This window comes from Cuculus canorus, chromosome Z (assembly GCF_017976375.1).
Source record: "Cuculus canorus isolate bCucCan1 chromosome Z, bCucCan1.pri, whole genome shotgun sequence".
NCBI lineage: Eukaryota > Metazoa > Chordata > Aves > Cuculiformes > Cuculidae > Cuculus > Cuculus canorus.
In genome coordinates, this window is record NC_071441.1 from 47886193 (window position 1) to 47908051 (window position 21859).

The 21859-nt window shown below is 40.9% G+C and overlaps 1 protein-coding gene across 1 annotated transcript in view; it reads left to right on the forward strand.

Annotated features, from left to right (window-relative positions):
- The first annotated feature begins 574 nt into the window (after nt 1-574).
- Nucleotides 575-21859, forward strand: part of MUSK (muscle associated receptor tyrosine kinase) — a 61518-nt gene continuing 40233 nt past the window's right edge. The window contains exons 1-7 of the mRNA XM_054054288.1: nt 575-693; nt 1998-2033; nt 2878-3676; nt 7737-7863; nt 12259-12410; nt 13815-13942; nt 14460-14601. Of these exons, the coding sequence (XP_053910263.1) occupies nt 3580-3676; nt 7737-7863; nt 12259-12410; nt 13815-13942; nt 14460-14601 (646 nt within the window). The 5' untranslated portion in view covers nt 575-693; nt 1998-2033; nt 2878-3579. The remainder of the gene's footprint in view (nt 694-1997; nt 2034-2877; nt 3677-7736; nt 7864-12258; nt 12411-13814; nt 13943-14459; nt 14602-21859) is intronic.

Sequence of the window (21859 nt, forward strand, 5' to 3'; positions counted from 1 at the left end):
CGTACAGCGGCATGTGCATGCACACATCTCAGGGAATGACCACACATTATACATCCTTCTGAGCTCTGTGCTTGGAGCCATGACGTGGGAACTTGGGGTTTGAAGATCACGTCTTTTGTGTCTGTACTCATCTGTTACATTGGTAGGTTAGGGCTCACTCTCTTTCTTGTTTCATTGTTAGATGTATGAATTGAGCTGAATACTAGTGACCTAGTCATTTTTAGGGATTCTTATTGTTGCTGAAAAGCAAATAAAAACAGCCCGGCCTGTTGTATAAAACCTTAGATCTGGTCCCATGCTTCAAAAACTGTGTCTGTGTTGCATTTAAAAGGTTGACTGCAGGATTGGCAGCACCAAAAGCTGAAGACTCTTTGCCCTGTATTTACTCAGGTAGCTTGCCAGCACCAAAATTCACAACACTGCACTAAATTGAATGCTGGTCAGGCTGGGTTAGTGTTGACTTGGATATTTGTGTGTGAATCATTAAATGCTAGGTGACTGGAACTATTGCCAAAGCAACTCCATGGGATCCCTCTGCAGATGGAGTTTGTTTGGTGGCAGGACACTTTCTGCAGTAAATAGCTGCCCTACTCTGTCTTCTTGTATGAACACCTGGGACTATCTAAGGAGAAGATATTCCAAATGGTGATGTGGGGAACTGGCGGCATCCAGCGATCAAATAGTGTTCCATTGGTAAGTAAAACTCTCAGTCTCCAGAGAACCCTTGGAAAAGGGACAGAGAAAAGGTCCTGTCCTGCTAGCAGTGAAGAGAAAATTTTCTCTCATCATGGTGGGGATATGCCAATTCATCACCTGGAAGACAGGTATATGAACTATTCAGCAAATACTAAAAAATTCTTAATTTCATTGTATTTATATATTTATTAAAAGTAATTATTAATTAAAAAGTCACTCTGCAGATAATTTGCAAGGGGAAAAAATGGTAGCTAGATGAATAAGTGCTCCAGCACCTGTTGTCTTTGTGCACTGAATTTCATTAACTGAATTCTGTGAAGGTGTTCACTGTGCAGTGAGCTAAGTTGCTGCACAAATCTTTGTGGGAACAAAGCTTTGCCTGCAATGTTTGAAAGTCACAGCATACATTATTAGTCTTGTAGGCTGCTGTGACTTGATCTTAGCAGACATGCCTTGGGACATGACTACAAAAAACAAGAGATATAAATAACTGTTGTAAACTGTAAATGTGAAAACACATTTCAGTGTTGTTAGAGAAAAATAACCCAACAACCAACAAACGTCAATCTCAAAACTACTGGAAGTAAAAATTTAAGGAGCATTTTACTTAAATAAGAGAAGCCAGGAAAAAGCTTGGAATCAAAGAAAATGTGGTGTCACTTGTATTTCATTTCTACTGATTTCATCCTGTACAAAAACTTCTTTCCATGATGGACATAGATGATCACCAGCTTCTCATATACATTATTTATTACCTGCATGGCATGTGTAGCTAGAGAACAAAATAACTCCACCTTGTGCATATGTATCACTTCTACTCCCATTTATAATATTAACTTACATCCTTTCACTTTAGAGCAGCATAGTTTGCTGTGATTTTCAATAAAAAATTATAAAACAGAGGAAATGATAGGCTATGAGTAGTTTACTAGTTGTTAAAATGCAAAGGCATTAATAACATTTAACGACCATTGCTATCAATGTCTTCTCTAAATCCTGTAATTGGCAAGTAAAGGATTAGTGTTTGAACACGTACAGGATGGTGCAGTTTGAAGTCCCCGCAACACAGCCCGGACAGGAATCTAGTGACATAGAGATCTTTGTTCAAGTGCCTCTGTGGGAGAATTTTACCCTAAAAGACCAAGTTGCATTTCTGTGGAACAGATTAACTGCATGTCATCTGATTTAAACAAAACAAGAGAAATATTTGTAAGTTCAGCCATAAGTCAGGATTTCTCTGTTCCTTGGTAGGATTATTGTTGTTTCATTGTTGTCTTGTTTTGCTTTGCTGTTGTTGCTAGCTCCAGAATTCCTGGAAGATCTTTAACACATGTTTGGTGAGTGCTTCTGCCTTTATTCTTCTTCAGAGTAGCACTTGTCTATGGACCTTTGGTCCTAATCAGCCATTGCTGTCCCAAAAGTAACATTGCCATTATCACACCATGCCAAACCATTGAGATTCACATGCATAGTTTTGGACAGCTTTACTCCATTTGCTCCTCAGAGAGAACACTGCTGGACTATGTATGTTCATTACAGAAATGACTGTTAAGAAGCAGTTGAAAAAGAGAGGTTCAGTAAATAAAGGTAATTCCTGAGATCTCAAAGTACATTTTACTACGATATGTTATGACTGCACATTCCCTTTCCTCCAACCATACCTTTTAGTGCAAAGCTTACCTCCACTTTGCTTGTAACATTATGAAAAGTATCTGGAGACATGTTCCCTGTGCATCATCATCCATTAGATTCTCCTTAACTTGATTATTCATCTTTTTCTTTTCTGCTCATGCAGATGTTGCCTCACATGGGCCTTTCCACAGCGGTCAGTCTGATTGCAGATGTTCTTTGTATAAATATTTACTCTGGAAAAACAGGGAGTACAAGTCACTTGACATTTTTAAAAAGATGATGTGATGTAATTTGCTGTGTTAGGATGGGGCAAGACTGAGGTAGTCAGGAGACCGCCTGAAGTCTGACGCTCCTCTAAAACTTCCTAGAAAATGAGTCCTGATTTTTAGTTTTTCACTTCAGACAGAGACCTGGTGGGTAGTAAAATATTTATGATGGACTAATAATGTCAGTATTCAATAGTCATATTTTCCTACAGCATCGCCTCTACCTGTCTCTAACTCTGTGGGCTGCTGCTACTGTTGAAATGAAATGTTGTTTTCCTTCCAGGGTACAAATGTCGCTCCCACTGTGTGTATTTACTTTGTGGGGAAATTTGTTTCCAGGACAAGGCTTTGTTTAACCAGTGTGCTGCTGCAGTTCTCAAACACTGATGACCACCTTGGCAAAGAAGGGCACTTTCAACACTCAATGCCACCCTCCCCTGCTCCAGCAAATACATCTGTTAAGAAAAGAAATGCTATCAGCAGAGCAACAGGTGGCATATTGCAGCCAATCATGAAAAGTTATAATAAGACAGAGGTGTGCCTGTGAAAGAGAGAGGAGAAAAAAAAATGAAGAAAGAAGGGGATTAAGCTAAAGTCAAATCCAATGGCAAGCATTTTTTCCACAACTGCACTTACATGGTACTGAAATAAAGGCCTGGTGACTGCAGTTCTGGAGCAGGGTGCAGCACTGGAGTAGGGTACTGCCCTGGAAATGCATTCGCCTATTGTACTCCTCTCTGTTTGCTTAGAAGGAATTCAGAAGGGCTTTGCTTTCTCTTGTTTCACAAGCCCCACATTTTTACACTGACCAAAGTGGATATGCACCAGCTGGCTGTGTCCATCATCGCCACCGGGTGGGAGAATTCCTGATTATACTTAGATCCTGCAGACCCGGCTCTGTCATTAACAGAGAAGCTCTGCTCCAGCACCGCTGTCTGAAATGCAACCGACAGGGAGCTCTGCACGCCTCGCCTGAAGGAGCTGGATGCCTTCTGGATCAAATATGAAAGTCGTGCTGAAGGTGCCCGTGGTGCTCGTCCTCACCCTGGTAGCCCTCAGCTTGGCTGAGACGCTCCTGAAAGGTTTGCTTGGAGGGGATTTTGCCCTGCTCTGCTTCTGCCACTTGCTGAAGGAGGTTTTGCAAAGAGGAAGGCGTTTCTTACAATGGTGGTGTGGGTGGTGTGGTAGCATTCCCAAAAAGGGCAAAAATGTGCTGCTTTCAGTGGTTGCTTCACTGCTTGTAGAAGGGTAGCAATGAAAATAATCTCAGATTTGTGTTTGGGATTGAAGGTTCTTTGTTTAGGAAGAGCATGTAGTCATGTAATGGGCAGGGGAGATCTTTGCATTCAGCATGGGTGGAATGAACATTTCTGATGTCAAAGGAAGCTTACAGGTTTTAATGGCTAGTAGCACCAATTGCTGCTGTTCTGCATGCCCATGTATGTTTATAAATATATAAATATCAAAGAAGTAAATATCTGTAATGTCTTTACAGAATGTATGTATACAAATACAAATACAAATATGCATGATTTCTATTACCCATAACATAAAAGTTTTTGTAACTTCTTCCTGTCTAGTGTGCACACACACATATGGACACACACACATACTTTTAGCCAATACAAGAGCTGAAAAAATTTGTTTACAAAAGTGTTTGAGGTGCAAAGTGCGGCAGTGGTCTTCTGGATATACCATCTGGTAAGCCTGCAGACAAAAAGTTTTGCTGCACGGTGATTATCAGAAGACATTTAAAGCATACCAGAAACTTTGCAGCTTCAGGAACACAAAAAAACCCCCACCCTCAAGGAGGATGCCAGTAGTCACCTGCCCTTGCAGGGCTGTGCTCTTACAATTGTTAGTCTTGTTGGCCTCAAAATGAAAAATAATACTAAAGAAAAGGTCTCTAAGGCAGGATTGGAGCGACAAGAAATGCAAAGAGGAAAGGAGTGATTTTTTCTGGTGGCACACTACTGTGAAGATAAAAATGTCACGAGTGGCTGAGTCACCTTGTTCCCCGAGAGAGGAAACATGACTGCAGCTCAGTGGTGCCCTAAAGAGGATTTGCAGCATTAGCTGGAAAGACGATGGAGCAGGTTTTGGCCAGAGAAGCTGCAGTATCTCCAGACATCTGTGACGCAGCAGGGAAGGCTCTGTTTTCTGCTTTGTTTTGTTTGCCCAGCTTGTCTTGTTTCCAAAGTTCGAATCCAAAACAAAAGCCAAGCAATTTGGGAGCTTCTCATGGGCTGGGGATAAAAGGGAATTTGGCTTTCTCATGGCCCTGTGACCAGCCTTGGGTCGTTTTGCTATCTCGGGAAACTACAGCTGACATCCAGAAAAATGGCATCTGTGTGGCTTTAGAGATACATAAGTTAATTAATTTTCAATGCTTTTTAAAGCCACACAGCTACTTAAAAAAAGTCAGAGAACCCCAATGGATGTGCATGGAAAGTTACGGTGCCGTTCCTGTATGCTGAAAGATGTGTCTGTACGTTGCCTCGATTTTATTTTCCCACATTAAAATCGAGTAATTGAAAACATCATAAATCTCTGTTGCTTTCCTGAGAAAACATGGACTGACATCAACACCTGAGCTTTTTGGATGGCTGTTAGAAGAAGGCACCATCTCAGCCATTTTGGGGCTCTCTCACCGCCTCATGATAAAATGGCGATGTCCTTCACCGCTTGCTGTCCCCTGCAGATGGACCGTGTGTCCTCCAGCGTCATGCCCTCTGCCCCTCACCTTGGCTACAGGAACACTGCCTTCACCTCTCTGCTGGTCCAGCACTTGGTTTTAATATTTGAAACGTATAAAAGAGCCATTGAGAAAATGACACATCACTGTTGTTGTGATGGTGGCTTTTCAGGGATATAGAATTTGGCAAGGCAGCTGTAAAATGCCATTTCCTTTCTGCTTTTGCCATAGATAACGTGTTATTGGTTTGGACAGTATTTGCTATGAATATGGGGCTTGATTCTACCCTAAAAATTGTGCGCTGGCTTTCAGGAGATGCCAGATCAGACTCCATGTAGGAAATATTGCTGACCATAATTCTGTCATATGTTGAACTAAGAAGATACCATTAAAGTACTTAACAAGTGCTAGTAAATTTATTTAATGAATAAAACTAACAGCTTTGTTTGCCTAAAGAATAAAATACTGCAATTATGCACAGTGGCTTTATTCTTCAGAATGGCTGTGCTTACCATAACACATTACACAGCTATAAAACTGCTTACTTTGAATTTTGGTCACTGTAAAAATTTACATATCTCAGGGTTAAAAAAGCATCCTTCCAGAGATCAAGATATGTGGACAACAGCAATAAAAACATACTATATAAAATTAGATGTAAAACTCCATTTCAACCAGGCTTAATGCCATCAAAATCTAATAAAATCTGTCACGTAATATCAACAACCCCTTTGAAGTAGACAGGATAGCTTTCAGTGGAGGTTATTCTCCTAAGACAACCTTCAGTAGCAGGAAAATTTAGGCTTTATGAAAATCTTCCATTTGGTTGCACTTCTGTGGGATTCATCTAGGGTGCATTACGAATGACGACTACTATGTTGTGTGACCCAAGATGAACCAATAAGTTGAAGCCTGATACATTCTGAAGCAGTGATCTTAATGAATCTGACACAGGCCTGTTTTAACAGTTTAGTTAACATAATCTGTAGTGCTGCCTCAACTGTACTTTTGAGATCTTTTTATTTAAGTATAGTCATTACCAATCATGCAACCTGAAGTTGTATAGTCTAGAAATACTAGTGAGGCAGATTCATTCTAATGAGATTTCAGAGGTGTTAGGAATTTTACATAAACGTGCTAGTGGAAGCTGTTCCTTTCTTCCTTTAGCTTCATTCCAGCTGTACTGCAATGACAGAATATTCTAACTTTTACTCCCATGTAGATTGAAAAGGCATTAAGGTAAATGTTTTCTGTTATTCTCAGTCACTTAATGTGGAGTGTCTTTTAACTTTTTTTTCCAGTAGGGAGGGGTAAAATTGATGTAGTTTATTTTTTGCTTCAATTTAAATCTGACTGTACCAAGGAGGGCCAGCAGTACACTGCAGGTAGGATTGTCCTGTGAAAAGACACAGGATATGCCAGATACTGCTATAGCCATTGGGGAACAGGAAGATTCTTACATTGTGCATTTTCAAGGAGGCATTTCAGGACCATGATATCAGACTAGTTCATCTCAGCACAATGGTCAATAAAATTCAGTTCAACAAATATTAGATATGTCCCTTGCAGCCATAGATGAAAAGTCATTGAAATATCTTTAGAGGCAATGGTTGCAATGCATACCATGCACAAGGCAAGTGATTTGCTAGATGTTTCCTTTGATCCCTTCTTGTTGTTCTCCGAGAATTTTACCAGAGTAACATAAAATGTTTCTAAAGATACATTCAGATAATGCATGATGGTAGGTCTGTGATAAGCATCAGACACAGCTATTAGACTTCTGACCCTGAAGGTACTAGGTTAGGATGGATGGGAAGAAGAGGACGTGTGCTTGTCATGCCACAGATCTAAAAGACCTGAAGGACCTTTACAAGCCTGGATGTGAAAAATACAGTGCTATTTAACATCTCTTCTTAATAAACACTTGATTGGGACAAATCTTGTATTAATGATGAAGAAGCCTAAATCCCATTCATTATTCATTAATGAGATGGCAGTGTGCACACTCCAGGGGCAGGTCAGCTTAGCTTCAATTTTTTGTGCTGTTCCTTACACTTCTAGCCCATGCAATACAACCTCACCTGTGTCCTTGCAGTATGACACCCAATGCTGTGCACCTTAGGGGAGAGGAAGGTTGGAAACAAGGGACACTTCAGGCTTACTGGAGCTGTTCCATGCTTCGGTCACTCTGTTTTGCACCCTACAGAGAGAGCACAAGGGAAAATGCAAAACCTGCAACAAGCAACAGAAGGCTGCAGCTACCAATGTGGAGGGATCTATATTATGGTGAATGCATGGAGGATATGCGAAGCACCTCTGCATTGGCAAAACAGCCATTGAATGACCCTGCAGGGACATGGCTGCCTCTGCCAAAGGTGTCTGGCAGGCTTTATCACTGTTTCTGGAAGGCACTGGGAGGTTTTCTCATTTTCTTATCCTTTGTGCAGCTCCCTTGATCAGCACTCCTCTGGAAACTGTAGATGCACTGGTAGAGGATGTCACCAAGTTTGTCTGCGTAGTGGAGTCATACCCTGAGCCAGAGATCACATGGACACGCAACAACATTCCTATCAGGTAGGGAGCAGCCACTGACCTCTTCCCAATCTCTTGCCAAAACTGTCAGTGGTTTCCTTTATGATAAACAAGATATCTGGAAATATCAAAATGGGTCTCCGGGGGGAAAAGGGTGAATGGTAATTATATATGGACTGTGTTCCTTACGGAGCAATAAGAGCACCTGGGCGTTGCTTCTGAAAATTTGCATACTTGAGCTTGGAGATAGTTTGTTTCCGTTGTAAGTAAAGGGAGGATTTTGCTCTCCAGCTTCAGACAATGCAATCTACTCTGTTCCACAGTTTACACATTTACAAAGGACAAGGATACTGCATGATATTTCACTGAAACATTGCCAGACTTATTGCCTAAGTGTCTGCAATGTGCCTGGAAACTTTGCATGGAAGAGATTGCCATTCTTGTATGCTTCTACTTCTGGATCTGACCACGTGAAACTGGCTTCTTGTTGTTATGCACTGTCAAACATTAACAACCTGGCATTGAGGTGCTGCTGAAGAAGGCTGTCTTGGAAACATGTTATGGAAGTTGCTACCATTGCTTTTGTTCTATTGCTGTAGAAAGGTTCTTGCAAAGTACACTGTACATGATTTTCCAACTCAAAAATCACATTACATCTACCACATGGCATCACATCAGTTTCTTATTCTGCACCACAGTTAGGCTGGAGATCAGCCGTGTGGAATGGGGGTTCTGGTCGATGGCAAGAGGCCAACTGCATCCTGGAGTGCATCCAGCACAGCATTTCTGTCTCGTTGAGGGAGGTGATTGTCCTGCTCTACTCTGCACTGGTGTAGCCCCACCTTGAGTATTGTGTGCAGTTTTGGTCACCGCAGTATAGAAAGGATATCAAGCTTCTGGAGAGTGTCCAGAGGAGGGTTACAAAGTTGGTAAAGTGCTTAGTGGGGAAATCTCATGAGGAGCGGCTGAAGTCACTTGATCTGTTCAGCTGGGAGAAGAGGAGACTAACAGGGGACCTCAAAGCAGTTTACTGCTTGCTCACAAGGGAAGGAGCAGGCACTGAGCTCCTCTCTCTGGTGACCAATGATAGGACCCGAGGGAATGGCAGGAAGATGTGCCAGGAGAGGTTTAGGTTGGATATTAAGAAAAGGTTTTTCACTCAGAGGGTGGTGGAGCACTGGAACAGGCTTTCTAGGGAAGCAGTCGTGTTGCCAAGCCTGACAACATTCAAGAAGCATTTAGACAATGCTCTTGGACACATGGTGTGAATTTTGGGGTTGTCCTATGCAGAGATAGGAATTGGACTCGAAGATCCTTGTGGGTCCTTTCCAGCTCAGGTCATTCTGTGATTCTGTAGTGACTTCCTCAGTAGGAGAAAATGACTGAACAACCTGCGTAAGACAGGTAAGGCCCATTCTCTACAAGAGATATCCATGACAGACAGATGGTCACCTGGAGCATGGTTTCTGCTATCAGGGTGAAGCATTCAAAGAGCACCTGAGCCACTGGCTTGGGAAAATCCAAATAAGTCGGCAGCAGAAGGAGGTCTTACTGCTGGAAAGCCCATTTTAGAATAGAAGAAAGCCTATAGCCTTCAGAAATCTTTTTTTGCATTGCCTGCAATGGAACCTCAGTAAAATCCTAGTCCTAACTCTCTGATGCTACCTTTGTTGCAGGATGGAGGTCTGAATTTCGATGGATGTTATTTCCAAATCTGTGGAGGAGACACTTTTCTCATAGTTCTTTCTCCATCAGAGACACTGTGCTTGAAAATCAAAGCTGAGTGATGAAGCCATTCATGCAGGACTATGGAGGTTACATGCCTTTCCTTCCCCATGTTTTTTTTTTAAATTTCACTGCCTCTGTGTTCTAAGATCATGTAAAAACCAGAGCATTTCTCAGCCCAGTCCCCACAACTTATTGAGCCATCTCACTCTCTCTGAGACACAGTGCCTCTTTTACAACACTGACTAAAAAAAGAAAACACTGACCAAAAAAGCTCTGCTGATGAGGCTGAGAGCTCAGATGCTTTGTTCCTTTACCAGGGCTTCTGGAGTAATATTAATAGCAGCAATTATTTCACTTTCCCAAAGCCGTGTTGACAATAATAGTCAATGCTGCTGGATACAAAATCTCAGACCAAAGACAGGGAAATCAATAAGCTGAAAATATTTCCGTAATTTTCCAAGAACATGGATGAAAGTATTTGCATGATGGAAAATGATCAGATCAGTGAACTTTTTTTCTGAAAAGAACATATTTATTTATGTGCCTTTGTTAGTGTATGTATCAAAATTCCAAGGACCTAGTTATTGCAAGCAATAAACATCAGTTATTTTATTTACAAAATTTTTTTCTCTTGCCAAGGTCTCAGCACCCTGAACAGATAGCTAAGCTAACCTTCAAAACAAAATAGTATGTAAACATGCAGCTTCATTTGGAATACAAATAGGACAGGGTCTCTTATCTGCACTAGTGTTCAGGAAGAGCCTTTCCTTTCGGTGTCAAAACTTGTACAAGTACACCGTCAGGTGCAACGTGCTGAGTGAAATGGCTGCCTGCCCCATCTCCCAGGATAGGGCTGCCTAGAGTAAACCTTTCCTAGAGAAGAAAGAGAATGGAGGCTTTACATCTTTTACATGACAGATGAGTTTCTTGTACTCCCTCTCCCCAGAGCGAAAAAGAGGAAGGAGATACAAGACTGAAAAGTGAAAGGTTGTTCAAAGCAATCATAGATTCATAGAATCACAGAATCATAGAATGGTTTGGGTTGGAAGGGGCCTCAACGATCACCTAGTTTCAATGCCCCTGCCATGGGCAGGGACACATCTCACCAGACCAGGCTGCCCAAAGCCCCATACAACCTGGCCTTGAACACCTCCGGGGACGGGGTGTCCGCAGCTTCCCTGGGCAACCTGTGCCAGTGCCTCACCACCCTCATCAAGAAGAATTCCTCCTAATGCCTAATGTAAATATTCTTCCTTCCACTTAAAAGCTATTTCCCCTCGTCTTATCACTCCATGCCCTCGTAAGAAGTCGTTCCCCAACTTTCTTGTAGGCCTCCTTCAGATATTGGAAGGTCACTATAAGGTCTTCCTGGAGCCTTCCCTTCTCCAGGCTGAACAATGCAAACTTTCTCATCTTGTCCTCATAGCTGAGGTGCTCCAGCCCTCTTATCACCTTTAGTGGCCCTCCTCTGGACCCCTTCCAACAGTTCCATATCCTTCTTATGTTGGGGATTCCAGAACTGGACACAGTAGTCCAGGTGGGGATTTCATGAGAAATATGTGCCTGTAACACCATAAGTGGTACATACAGATTACTCAGTGCCTGCAGTATTTTTTAATAAAATGACCAAACAGGACATATTTAGGTATGTGGTACTTATGATAACTTGGGAGACAATCCTCAGGTCAAAAGGGATCCAACTGTGCAAAAGTGTTTCCAAAAAGCATCAACTAAGGTGTGAAAGTCAAACATGGAGGAATATATGAAATGTGATATAAATTTTGTTCCACTGAATTTTTGCTTTCCTTTTCCAGTTTTGCAATGAAAATCAGAGATCAGTCCTCCACTTTCTCACCACTTCTTTTTCTGTCTTTCTCTTGCTTTCACACATGTTCACACACCCACATGCACGCACATCCCATGCTCATGTATAGAACCGGTCTTTGCTCCACAGAGTTTGTTACAATATCTCATGCCTTTGTTACTCCAACTTCAAGGCTTTCCCTGATGTTTCTACAGTCTTATGGTTAAAGCCTGTTGTCATTAAGCTATAGCTTTCCTTGCATCCTCTGATGTCCAGATGGCTTCTTTTTTTCAGCATATTTCTTTGCCTCTACCCCCCACCCCCGCCCCAAGATAGACAAAATCGCTCCTAGATGCAGACATAAAAATACTTGGGTTTTGGTTTGCATCTTTTTTTCACATGAGTAGGTATCTTTGCACAAAATTGTATGTTGAGTGAAAATTTATTATTTTTTTTTAAATCTAAAGAAGATTTTTTTAAAAAACTTCAGCTAGTTCCAGTTTCTGTACTGTAGTCCTTCCCTTGCACTGAGTGATTATAGCTAAAACAGGAGCCAGCTAGATAAGATTACTTTCGTTCTTGCCTATCCTTGGCCAGACAGAAACCCAGCTGTGATAAATACTTGAACGGTAAATAATTGATAAATAATTGAACAATACTTGAGTAGAGGAGCAGTTGCCACCATGTTGGTGGCAGTCAGCAACTGCATGGTCTAGTGAGAGCAAACTGAATCTTAAGGTCCAACTCTAGATTTTCTGTCTTCCCTTCTCTTTGCAGGTTGAAAATAAAAAAGTAAAGCATATTGCCATTTGTAATGCCAATCAGTGGTCTGCGGATACAAATGCAACTTCCTCTCTGACGTTAGCTATACCCTTGCCCCTCACAATCTCTGCTGTGCCTTGCAGGCTGTTTGACACTCGCTACAGCATACAGAGGAACGGGCAGCTCCTGACCATTTTGAGTGTGGAGGACAGTGATGACGGGGTGTACTGCTGCACGGCAGATAACGGGGTTGGAGCGGCTGCGCAGAGCTGTGGGGCTCTCCAAGTGAAAATGCGTAAGTGGGAATGTAATTTCTTGCTGACACTGTGTAGGCGTGTAATTGACAGCCTGAGTTGACCTCCCTCAAGGAACGGCTTCCTAGGGTCTGTGTTCTGGGCAGACCCATGTTCATGTGGGCTGGGTGCAGTCTTTTTAGCAGAAACTCAGCCTATTGGACCATATCGTAACTAAAAGCAGTTGTCATTATTCACTTCAAACAACAAACACTTGTGCTAGAATCAGAAGAAATGTTTGCATAGCAGAAGATAAAAAAAATGATGATTTGAAGAATGCCCTTTGTACAAAACTTCCTAAAAGCAGCACAATTTTATAGATGAAACCTCTGTAGCAATACGGTATAAATTCATTGTGAATTTTAAACAGAGGAGATCACTAATCAGATTTATTCCTGAGGGTGGCAAAAGTCGGTCATGCTGCTCAGATGTTCTTAATAGCAATCTTGAAAGTCTACATCTCATCATTCCACATGGAAGGCAGACGACTGGTTCTTGCAAAGGTCTATATACATACTGACCTTGGTTAAGCTGAACACACATAGATGCAGTTATTTACACAAACACTCGAAAGGGCAGCTGAGTTATATCCTGGCTGAAGCATTTGTAGTGAAGCATTTGTTTGTGCTAATGAGCATGACCCTCCAGGTCTGGTATTCTGGGGCTCTCCAGCACCTGCAGATGGGGCCAGGAGGTGATGCTCTCTGAAGATCGTCTTTCTGCTGGTTTGGTATCAGCTGAGGGAGGCAAAACTTCAAATGTCCCAAAAGACTGAGATAAAGATGGTTTTTACTCCCATCTCAGAGTAAGTTAAGCCATGTTTTCCTTTGGATAAAATGGATTTAAATTTGTCTGGTATTAACTTTAAGGAAGTTTGATTTTTTCTTCTTTAAGGATTCTTTCTTCTTTTTATTAGCATAGTTATAAATCCTTCAATTAGGGACATTAATTGAGTTTACATGCTATTCTCGTTGAGCTAGAGACAAGCCTGGGGTAAAACTATTTCAAAACTGATTCACTCCAGATCTGATCTTTCACACAAGACACTGTTTATGCAGGGAGGAATGTAAAAACCTGGAATGCAAACGTTCTTCAGGATTGGAAATACTCTTATCTGGATTTGGATTTTAGCCTAGGCCCTAATTCAAACGGCTGTCGAACTCCACTCTTAAAAACAAATAACCCATGCAAGTTAGCTGCTTTTTGCGTTCACAAAGTGAAACTCTGAATGCTTTGCCTAAGAATTTTTTTTCTTTCCTGGGCAGCTTATGAGCTTCTAAGGCTGCTCAGTCTTTCAGCAATGTACAGAAAATGCAGCAGATATTTTACTGTAATTTCTGAACTTGTTCTGTTCTGGTATGTCTTAGCCTCAGTTCAGCTTTATACTTTTACTTTTAAAATTTTAGGGCCCAAAATAACACGACCTCCTATAAATGTGGAAATAATAGAAGGGTTAAAGGCTGTTCTTCCATGCACTACAATGGGCAATCCAAAACCTTCTGTTTCGTGGATCAAAGGAGAAACAATTGTAAAGGTGAGTACAGAAAGAAATTTAAAGACTGCTAAATAATAGCACTAAAGGTACTCTGTTAGAACACCAGCATCAATTACAACATGTGTAAATTCTTGTTGCTAGGAAGCAAGCATTTGGAAAATCCAAGGCTCATCTGATAAATCTTTGTGTATCTATGATTTATATTATATATATTTATATTATATATATTACCAAGCATGGCCAAATGTTGCTGAATTAACTTCTGAATGTTCTCATAAAGAAGAGTTACTGAGCTGCTTAGCTAAAATGCAGGGCTTTTTTGAAGATATAATACAGTATCTTTTTTGAAGATATAATACATCCCTCCCAGAAGAGGGATGGGTGAGTGTGTCAAGACAATGCTAAGAAATAAGAGCATGGCCCAGATCTTTCACTTGTAGGACAAAACAAATAATTTTCATGCATTTCAACCATAATTGTTGCAAGAAGATATTGGTGCCACTTGTGTGCAGCCTGCAGGTAGAGCCATCACCTTGAACCCTCCTTCCTCTGGCAGGAGAACGCTCGCATTGCTGTTCTTGATTCTGGGAATTTAAGGATCCACAACGTTCAGAGAGAAGATGCAGGACAATACCGATGTGTAGCTAAGAACAGCCTGGGTACAGCTTATTCAAAACCTGCAATGGTGGTAGTGGAAGGTGAGTAACTTTTTGTGCTTCTCTGGTTAACTTGAATTAACTTGAATTAAAAGAAAAGCAGAGTGAGAAAAAATGTTTGTCCACGTCTCTTGCCATTGCTGACTGATGGTGAAAGGCGTGATCTGTGGAGGGTCTTTGTTCATGGCTGCTGTGGTTCTGGTGGGATATGTGTCTGACTAAGGATTCCCAAACTTGTTTTTCCTTCTGACTGATGCTTTCCAAGATGTCAGCTTATTTCTTGTTTGAAAAGTCCCATCAGAACCATAGATAATGCAATATAATGTGCAGAGATAGACAAATAGAAAGCCCTGGAAACTTGCTGCCAAGAGCCTGATCAGGAGGAGGTGCAGCTGCAAACAGTAAGGCATTTTGCGGCATTATGTTTATATCCCTCTCCCTTTCCTCTGATCTTCCATCTGAATTTGTTGATTCTTCAGGTAAACAGAGCTTTTCTTTTTGAGAACTTGAACATTTTCTGTCTGCTAAACCAAACACTGGATTGATTTTTCAGTTTCTAGTCTTTATGTGCTCAATGTCCATCTCTTATTTACAGAAAGTGTTTGTGTTGTGGTATAAATCATCACCAGTTTCAGAGTGCTGAGACCAGTGGACTGCAGGGGAACCCAAACGTAGGCAATAAAGCATTCAATGTTCCTGAATCCTATAAGAGAAGTTGGGTCAAGCAAGATTTTGTGAAGTGAAAGGAGGGATGACTGATTCAGTAGGTTTTTATTTCTTATTCAGAATGACTATATTGCAGTAAGTGGAGAAGGGTCTCTGTTTACCTAGTAAACTTCAAAAGATTGTTGTAGGTTACACTTGGCCTGGGACTACCAGAGGTTTCTTAGGGAGCAATCCAATTTCTAAGATGACCACTGAATTTCTTCAGTGAGCAGGATGAAGTGCATTAGAACCGACTAAAAATTACTATAGGTCTGCTGTTTCCCTAAGTAATTTTTCAGGTGTTTTATATTTTCAATATTTACATCTACAGACTTCAAGTATGTTAGACACTCCTTAAATAGCTTTAAAACAGGAAGGCAGCTATTCCTAATCTAGATTCGTAGCTGTTCTTCTCCTGAGCTAAAAATGATGAGGCAAGCAAAATACACTTAGATCTTGTGAACATTTTGGGTCTTGTTTTAGCCCCATTTTGTTTTAGCCCCATTATTGAGACAGTGGCCAAAAGCTTGTCAAGAATTGACTGTGAGTGGCAAATGAATACCATACATACAAACTCCACATCCATGCTGAAGGGCCTCAGGCACTGGGATTTTATTGCTCTGGATCCAGGGAATTTAAATGTTGTCTGAAACTGCACCCAAAACCAGGCTGCTAAGGCTGATACCTAGTTTTGTCCCTGTCTCGAGAGTTATGCAGCCACCTGTTAATTCAAAGAATGGTATAATAATCCACAAATATCCTATTTGCAAAAGAGAGCCTCTGTGTGCTCTTTTTAAAGGGAGGAAGATTAGTTCTTAATTAATCAATGAGAGCTCAGTGCTCCCACACAAACTATCCCCTCACGTTTCATTCATGTGCTGGGTGAACAAAGAAATGCTGTTCTCCATGCTTGCCTTGGTTACTCTGGTAGAGCACCCATATAATATACCTTGTTCCAGGCTGCCACCCAAACTAGACTGATGCATGTTTATTTTAATTTTTGGTTTCCAAAATCCAAATGTAATAATCCTGACTGCAGCTTGCTGCGTATACAGATCCCTTCTCCTCCGAGGATTTTAGATTAGCTGTCATGGATGTTTAGCATACATATATATATGCACATACCTATGTATGTATGTAGGCATGCACACACTTATGCATCCCTCCATGCACCTCTTTTATTATTATTTTTAGTATCCCTCCCCTCCTACACTCTTAGTATCAGCATTTAAAAAGAACTCCCATGTAAATAATAATCTAAAATTACTCAATACAGGAAAATCACACTTCAATCAGTCTTCTTTGAGCATTCTCTGTGTTCAGAAAACTTATGAAAATATACTGTTTATTGCTTCTCTGTAATAACACTACAATATTTTCTCTTAAATCTTGGTGCTGCCATTCACTGGAGTTACTATGCTTAATATTAAAATAAAATGACCAAACATGGCTGGTCAACTATGAATATTTAATCCCGAAGTAAATGCCTATTCAAATAGCAATGCAAATATTTATGTCTAGCTAAATCTACATCAGGCAGGACCTGAATTCTGAAAGAGGTTTCTAACATGCTTTCGCGAGATTCCATTTTAATGTGTTCAGTGTTAGTCCTGCAATTAGTTTCAGGCACTGTTCAGTGTGCAGAATTATCTGACTTCTTGTAAGACTGACCATCTACCTTCAGTTTACAGTCAGGCTTCTTAAAACGTGTAAGGTCAGGCACATACTTAAATATATCTTGCTGAAGCTGGCCCTAGAAACTACACAAAGTCTCAAATACGTAAATTCATCTGTGCTGGATCCACTCATACAACTTGATGACAATCTTTGCCCAAGCATCTATACCAATGAGGTGCCTTACAGTCCTACTTCTTGCCTGGTTCCAGTGTTCCAGGGTAAACCAGTTTGAAAAATGCTGCTATTTGATTTTCTAAATATTTTTTTTTCTCTGTTCCTTGTTAGCTGTCCTCAACATTTATATTATTGGCTTCTATTTGTCACTTTTAAAGCTTTATTATTTTTAAAGCAAAGTCAAAATATTTTGAGCAACAATTTTGGATGAATATTCAGGTGCAATTCTTGTCAGGAAAAAGAAAGCAGTGGAGGCCTTCCTTAATGGAACTGATTTTTCAATTGTTCCTGATTTACCTGTCTGAATAGGGTGAAGGAGATTAGGATTCTCTGGGTGCTGCCACCTGCAGAGATTGGTCCCTAACTAGTACAGCCTGCTTACTCTCCCTGGGGATATTTCAGGTGCAAGAGCTGAGGTGATGAACTAGTCAACTCTAATCAGTTAATGAGCTTAAGTGTCTGGAACTGGGTCAAGATTTCATTTTCAGGTTTGAAAAAGACCTATCCATTTGGACTGTGTTTTTCCCAAATTCAGGGTGAATTCACATGAATTTGGACACAAATGGTGGAACAGATTATCTCCTTAAAATGCATTGTCCATTAGGGGTGGAAAGACGATCATAGCAGATCTGACTGCTGTGTCTGTGGGAAGAGCTGTGATTTTCATTGGGAGCCATGCAAAGTCCATGGACAGCACTGCCCTCCCTGAAAGGTTGCATGGGGTGACTGGAGGGTGTTAGGAGGAGAAGCAGACCATAGGGTATCTCCTTGATTTTGACACCAAGGAGTGGGCATGAGAGGTGAGGGAAGGGAAAGGGACACAAAGGGCAAGTGTTGGCCAAGAGAACCAGCTCTCCTTCTAAAAGAAGGCAGCGCACTATATTTATCATCTTGCTCTCTCCTCTATGTGGAGGCCATATGCTGTAGGAGGATAGTCTGAATTGTCTACTGTGCTTTTTAGCCTTGCATGCTGGGACTTTGTGTGCAGAAATCTTGCAAAAAAAAAAGGATTTTCTTCACCTGAGCTTGAAGAGCAACCTTCCTGTTGTGCCTTTCTAGGTGAAAGCCAGTGAAACCTCTGATGTTACCAGTTTGCCCAGTGTTGTATTTTTAATTTTGAACAAGGATAAAAAAAAGCCATAAATACATGGACTGTAATGTAAAAGGAAAGAGTACCCAGAGAGTCCCATTTGTTGTGCACTGAGTAAGATGCACCTCCATCTTGTGATTTACATGAAGTTGAGTTCAGTTTCCAGACTGTGGTACCAGGGATTTGTGGAATTCAGGAGTTTTGAAGTATACTGTGCAATGAGGTTTGGTTTTGAAGTCATCACTGTACAAAAGGCATATCTAGAAACTAACAATCACAAACCTGTGAGGAAATGAGTAAACAATCAAATTAGCTAGGACAAGTTCTGAAAGACCCAGTGTGCTCATCAAGAAACTACCTGGATTCTCCATGGATTTAATAACAGTTTTTGATCAAATATTCTCTGCAATTGGCTGAATTTCCAGTTGGCCAAATGAAGGATTAATTGAGAACTTCTGATTCTTTCTTTATCTAGGCAGTTTCAGTCATTTCTTTGTCAAAGTATTGCTGCTCCACTTCCTTCTGTGCTACTATGTGACAGCACATGGAGCAAACAAATAAGAGCAAGGTAGAAGCAATGCTCCTCATGCTCCTTCACATAGAGGTTGATTGTTTTTGTATTCTAGCCCTGGTAGATAGAAGTCTTTTCCTGCCCACAGTTTATTGCTAGCTACTAAAACAATACCCTGCCACAGGCCACAAAAATGTTCCCCTGTAAGCCACTTGTGAGAACTGCCTTAGCCTTAAAAACAGGAAGGAATCATCCCTTCAGAGGAAAGGATTTGCCAGGACATGGGTAGATTCAGTCTAGTTAGGTTTTTTTTTTGTTTTTTTTTTTTTTGTTTTTTTTTTTTTGTTTTTTTAAAGTAAATCCTTCTAACTCTTGGAGACAGTGAGGGAACAGCAGATTAGATGACAATAAAAAGCAATACCTTGGCTATTTAGTTAACACATGATGCTCATGAATTATAAAGCACTAAATTCCTTAAGCTGTTTTTTGGACCTCTTCTGTAATCTTGGGATGAATTTGCATCACAGGTAAATGAAAAGACAAGACAGTCACACCATAATTCATATAACAAGACTGGAGGTATACTTATTCTAGCTAATCTCTTGATTTGGATGGACCACATTCCAAAGATGCGCCCTATTTCTAATGAAAACTGACTACAAATGTACCATTCAGAAAGTTTTCTACAGTTTTGTGTCAACATGTCTGGACTTGGTGTAGTTGGAACAGTAGAGACCAAGAAACCAACAAAATAGCCAGTCATCACTGCTACTCTGAATTTTACTACCTTGCCCATAGATCAGCTATTGACATTAAATTTAAATTTTTATCTGTGCCATCTTCTGAGGTAGATTGTTTCAGTTGAGATGGGTTGCCAAATAGCAGACTGACAAGGAAGTTTTCAGTTTTGCATATAAGTGCTGGGTTAAATTTCCTCAGGGACATTCTGATGTCTACACTGAGGAAGAATGTTTGGCTCTGCTGCAAGCAGAGGTAGAAACCCAGGGAAAAGATTGCTTTCCCTGTCCACAATATTGCTGGTGTATGTATCTGCAGGCAGTGTTCTGTGGCAGTAAATTGTGAATACTGCTGTTTGCCTGTAAAAATTGCAAAGAGTTTGGGGGAAGGGAGCATAACAGAAAAAAAACTGGTACTGAGCTTGCCTGTAATTACACCAAAGTAATTGACAGGCCTTAGCAGAGCGGCATGGGCGTAACTGAAAGCTCAGAATATCTCATTAGATCTCCTACCTCCTACATCCACCATAGCCATCCCAAGGTTCTCAGATGATGCAGTTACAAACATAGCCCTAATTACAGGGTAACAAGGCAAGCCAAAGGGAAAAATCTGCCCCAGACCTTCAGTAAATGGACAAAAAAGCACGAGCTATTCAATGTATTCCGGAGGCTTTCTCTGCTGTGACACAGGCACCAGATGCATGCTGCTATCAAGTAATTGCCATGGTGTGGCCTCTTGTGGCGACTGAAGAGTTGCAAAGCAGACTTCCTGGGAGCATGAGGTTTCTCAAAAGGTGAATATGAGTGATACTTTAATGCGCTTTTGAGCCTATCATTTCTTTTTGCATAAAACCTCTTTCCTTTTACAAAGTGTTTGCAAAGGCACTTAAAAATGTATCAGTTTCCCACATCATTGCATGAATTGTGGTTTTAAGAAAAAAGCAATATTGTGGACAAAATCCCTCTGGCTTGTAAAGTGTGTTGGGTAGCTGGGAAGCACAGGTTTCCTGTGGATCAACAAAAATAGTCAAGGATAGACGATACCAATAGCTATCAGATAAAGGGAGTGAGAGCAAACTGGGACAAGTGTCCTTAAGTGACTGCCTTTTCACACTTAGAAAGCAAGACAGACCTGAGACTGGAGATACAGAAAGGACAATTTTGAAGGCAGCCTGGAAATTTTATAGAATCTCTAAAATTTTAAAGTCCTATTTTTATACGATGTCTGTGCAGCAACACCATTATTCTGAGGCTGATGCCTTCTGTCTTCTAAGGACCTGTTCCCTCTTTCTTATTCAGGTAGCCTTGGTGGAGATGAAAGCCTCACTCTTAGTTTCCACTCTAACTGACTCTTCTAAATGGTACAACTCTAGATTTGTTCCAGCACTAATGCCAGTTCTATGGTCACACAATATTTCTAGAGGTTGTGTGTCTATGCTATAGAACAGAAAATATCTGCTGTTGTGATTCTCTGTGTTGGAATGGTCCCCTCACACCTCTGAACCCGAATGCAAGCCCAGGCAGCCCCTCCCAAAAAGTGTATTTCAAACTAGGAATTGAGAATAGGAAATGAAGATGGACCTCTGTGTTAGGAGGGACTAGCAGAGTTTTCTGTGTTGAAAAACAAGCATGCATGGTGAACAAGGTGAGCAAGGAACAGACTACTTCCTATCACCCGAAAGCAAGAAACATCCTAGCAGCTACTGCTGGGAAACTTTAAAATAGATTCACATGACATATAATTAAATTTCTGGCACTGCTGTTACCTGTTGGTTGAGACCAGATGTCAGGATGCTGAAGGGCTTATCTCAGTTTTGGGTGTCCCAGCCATTCCCATAATTGCCTGCTGCGTTCCTGAGGATGGGAAGTAGGGAGGCTTGTGTGCAGCTATAGAGATTTCAGCATGTGCAAGCAGACTGGTACCCTTGGCAGCAGTCATGGTGGGTCATGATCATTACTGGAAGAATTGAAATAGTCGCTCTTTGACTCAGGAGACTGGAAACTCCTTTTCCAGTTTCACATGCAGTAATGAGTAGTGGCAGAGTTAAATGGTACACATTGACTCTGTACTGTAAAAAAGTCGGAGCATGGGGAAGTTTAGGAGGGTTTTTCCTTCAAAGAAACCAAACACTTATGACCAGCACTGACTGATCATCAGACCAAATGAGAAGAATTTCCTTATTAATTTCCTTGGGAAGTAACTTGGACACATTATCCTCTCTTGTCCTTGAATCTGGTGTTTGCTCTGTATTTAGCAATAGACACTTGTACAGAATGAGTTTTATATAGTTACACAGGATATAGGCTATCTATTTACATTTTACTCCTGGTTATTATAGCTTTGCATATTTGCAGGGTCTTCTTTTAGGATTCCAGAGACATTTACATGCAATCCAATGTCTTTCG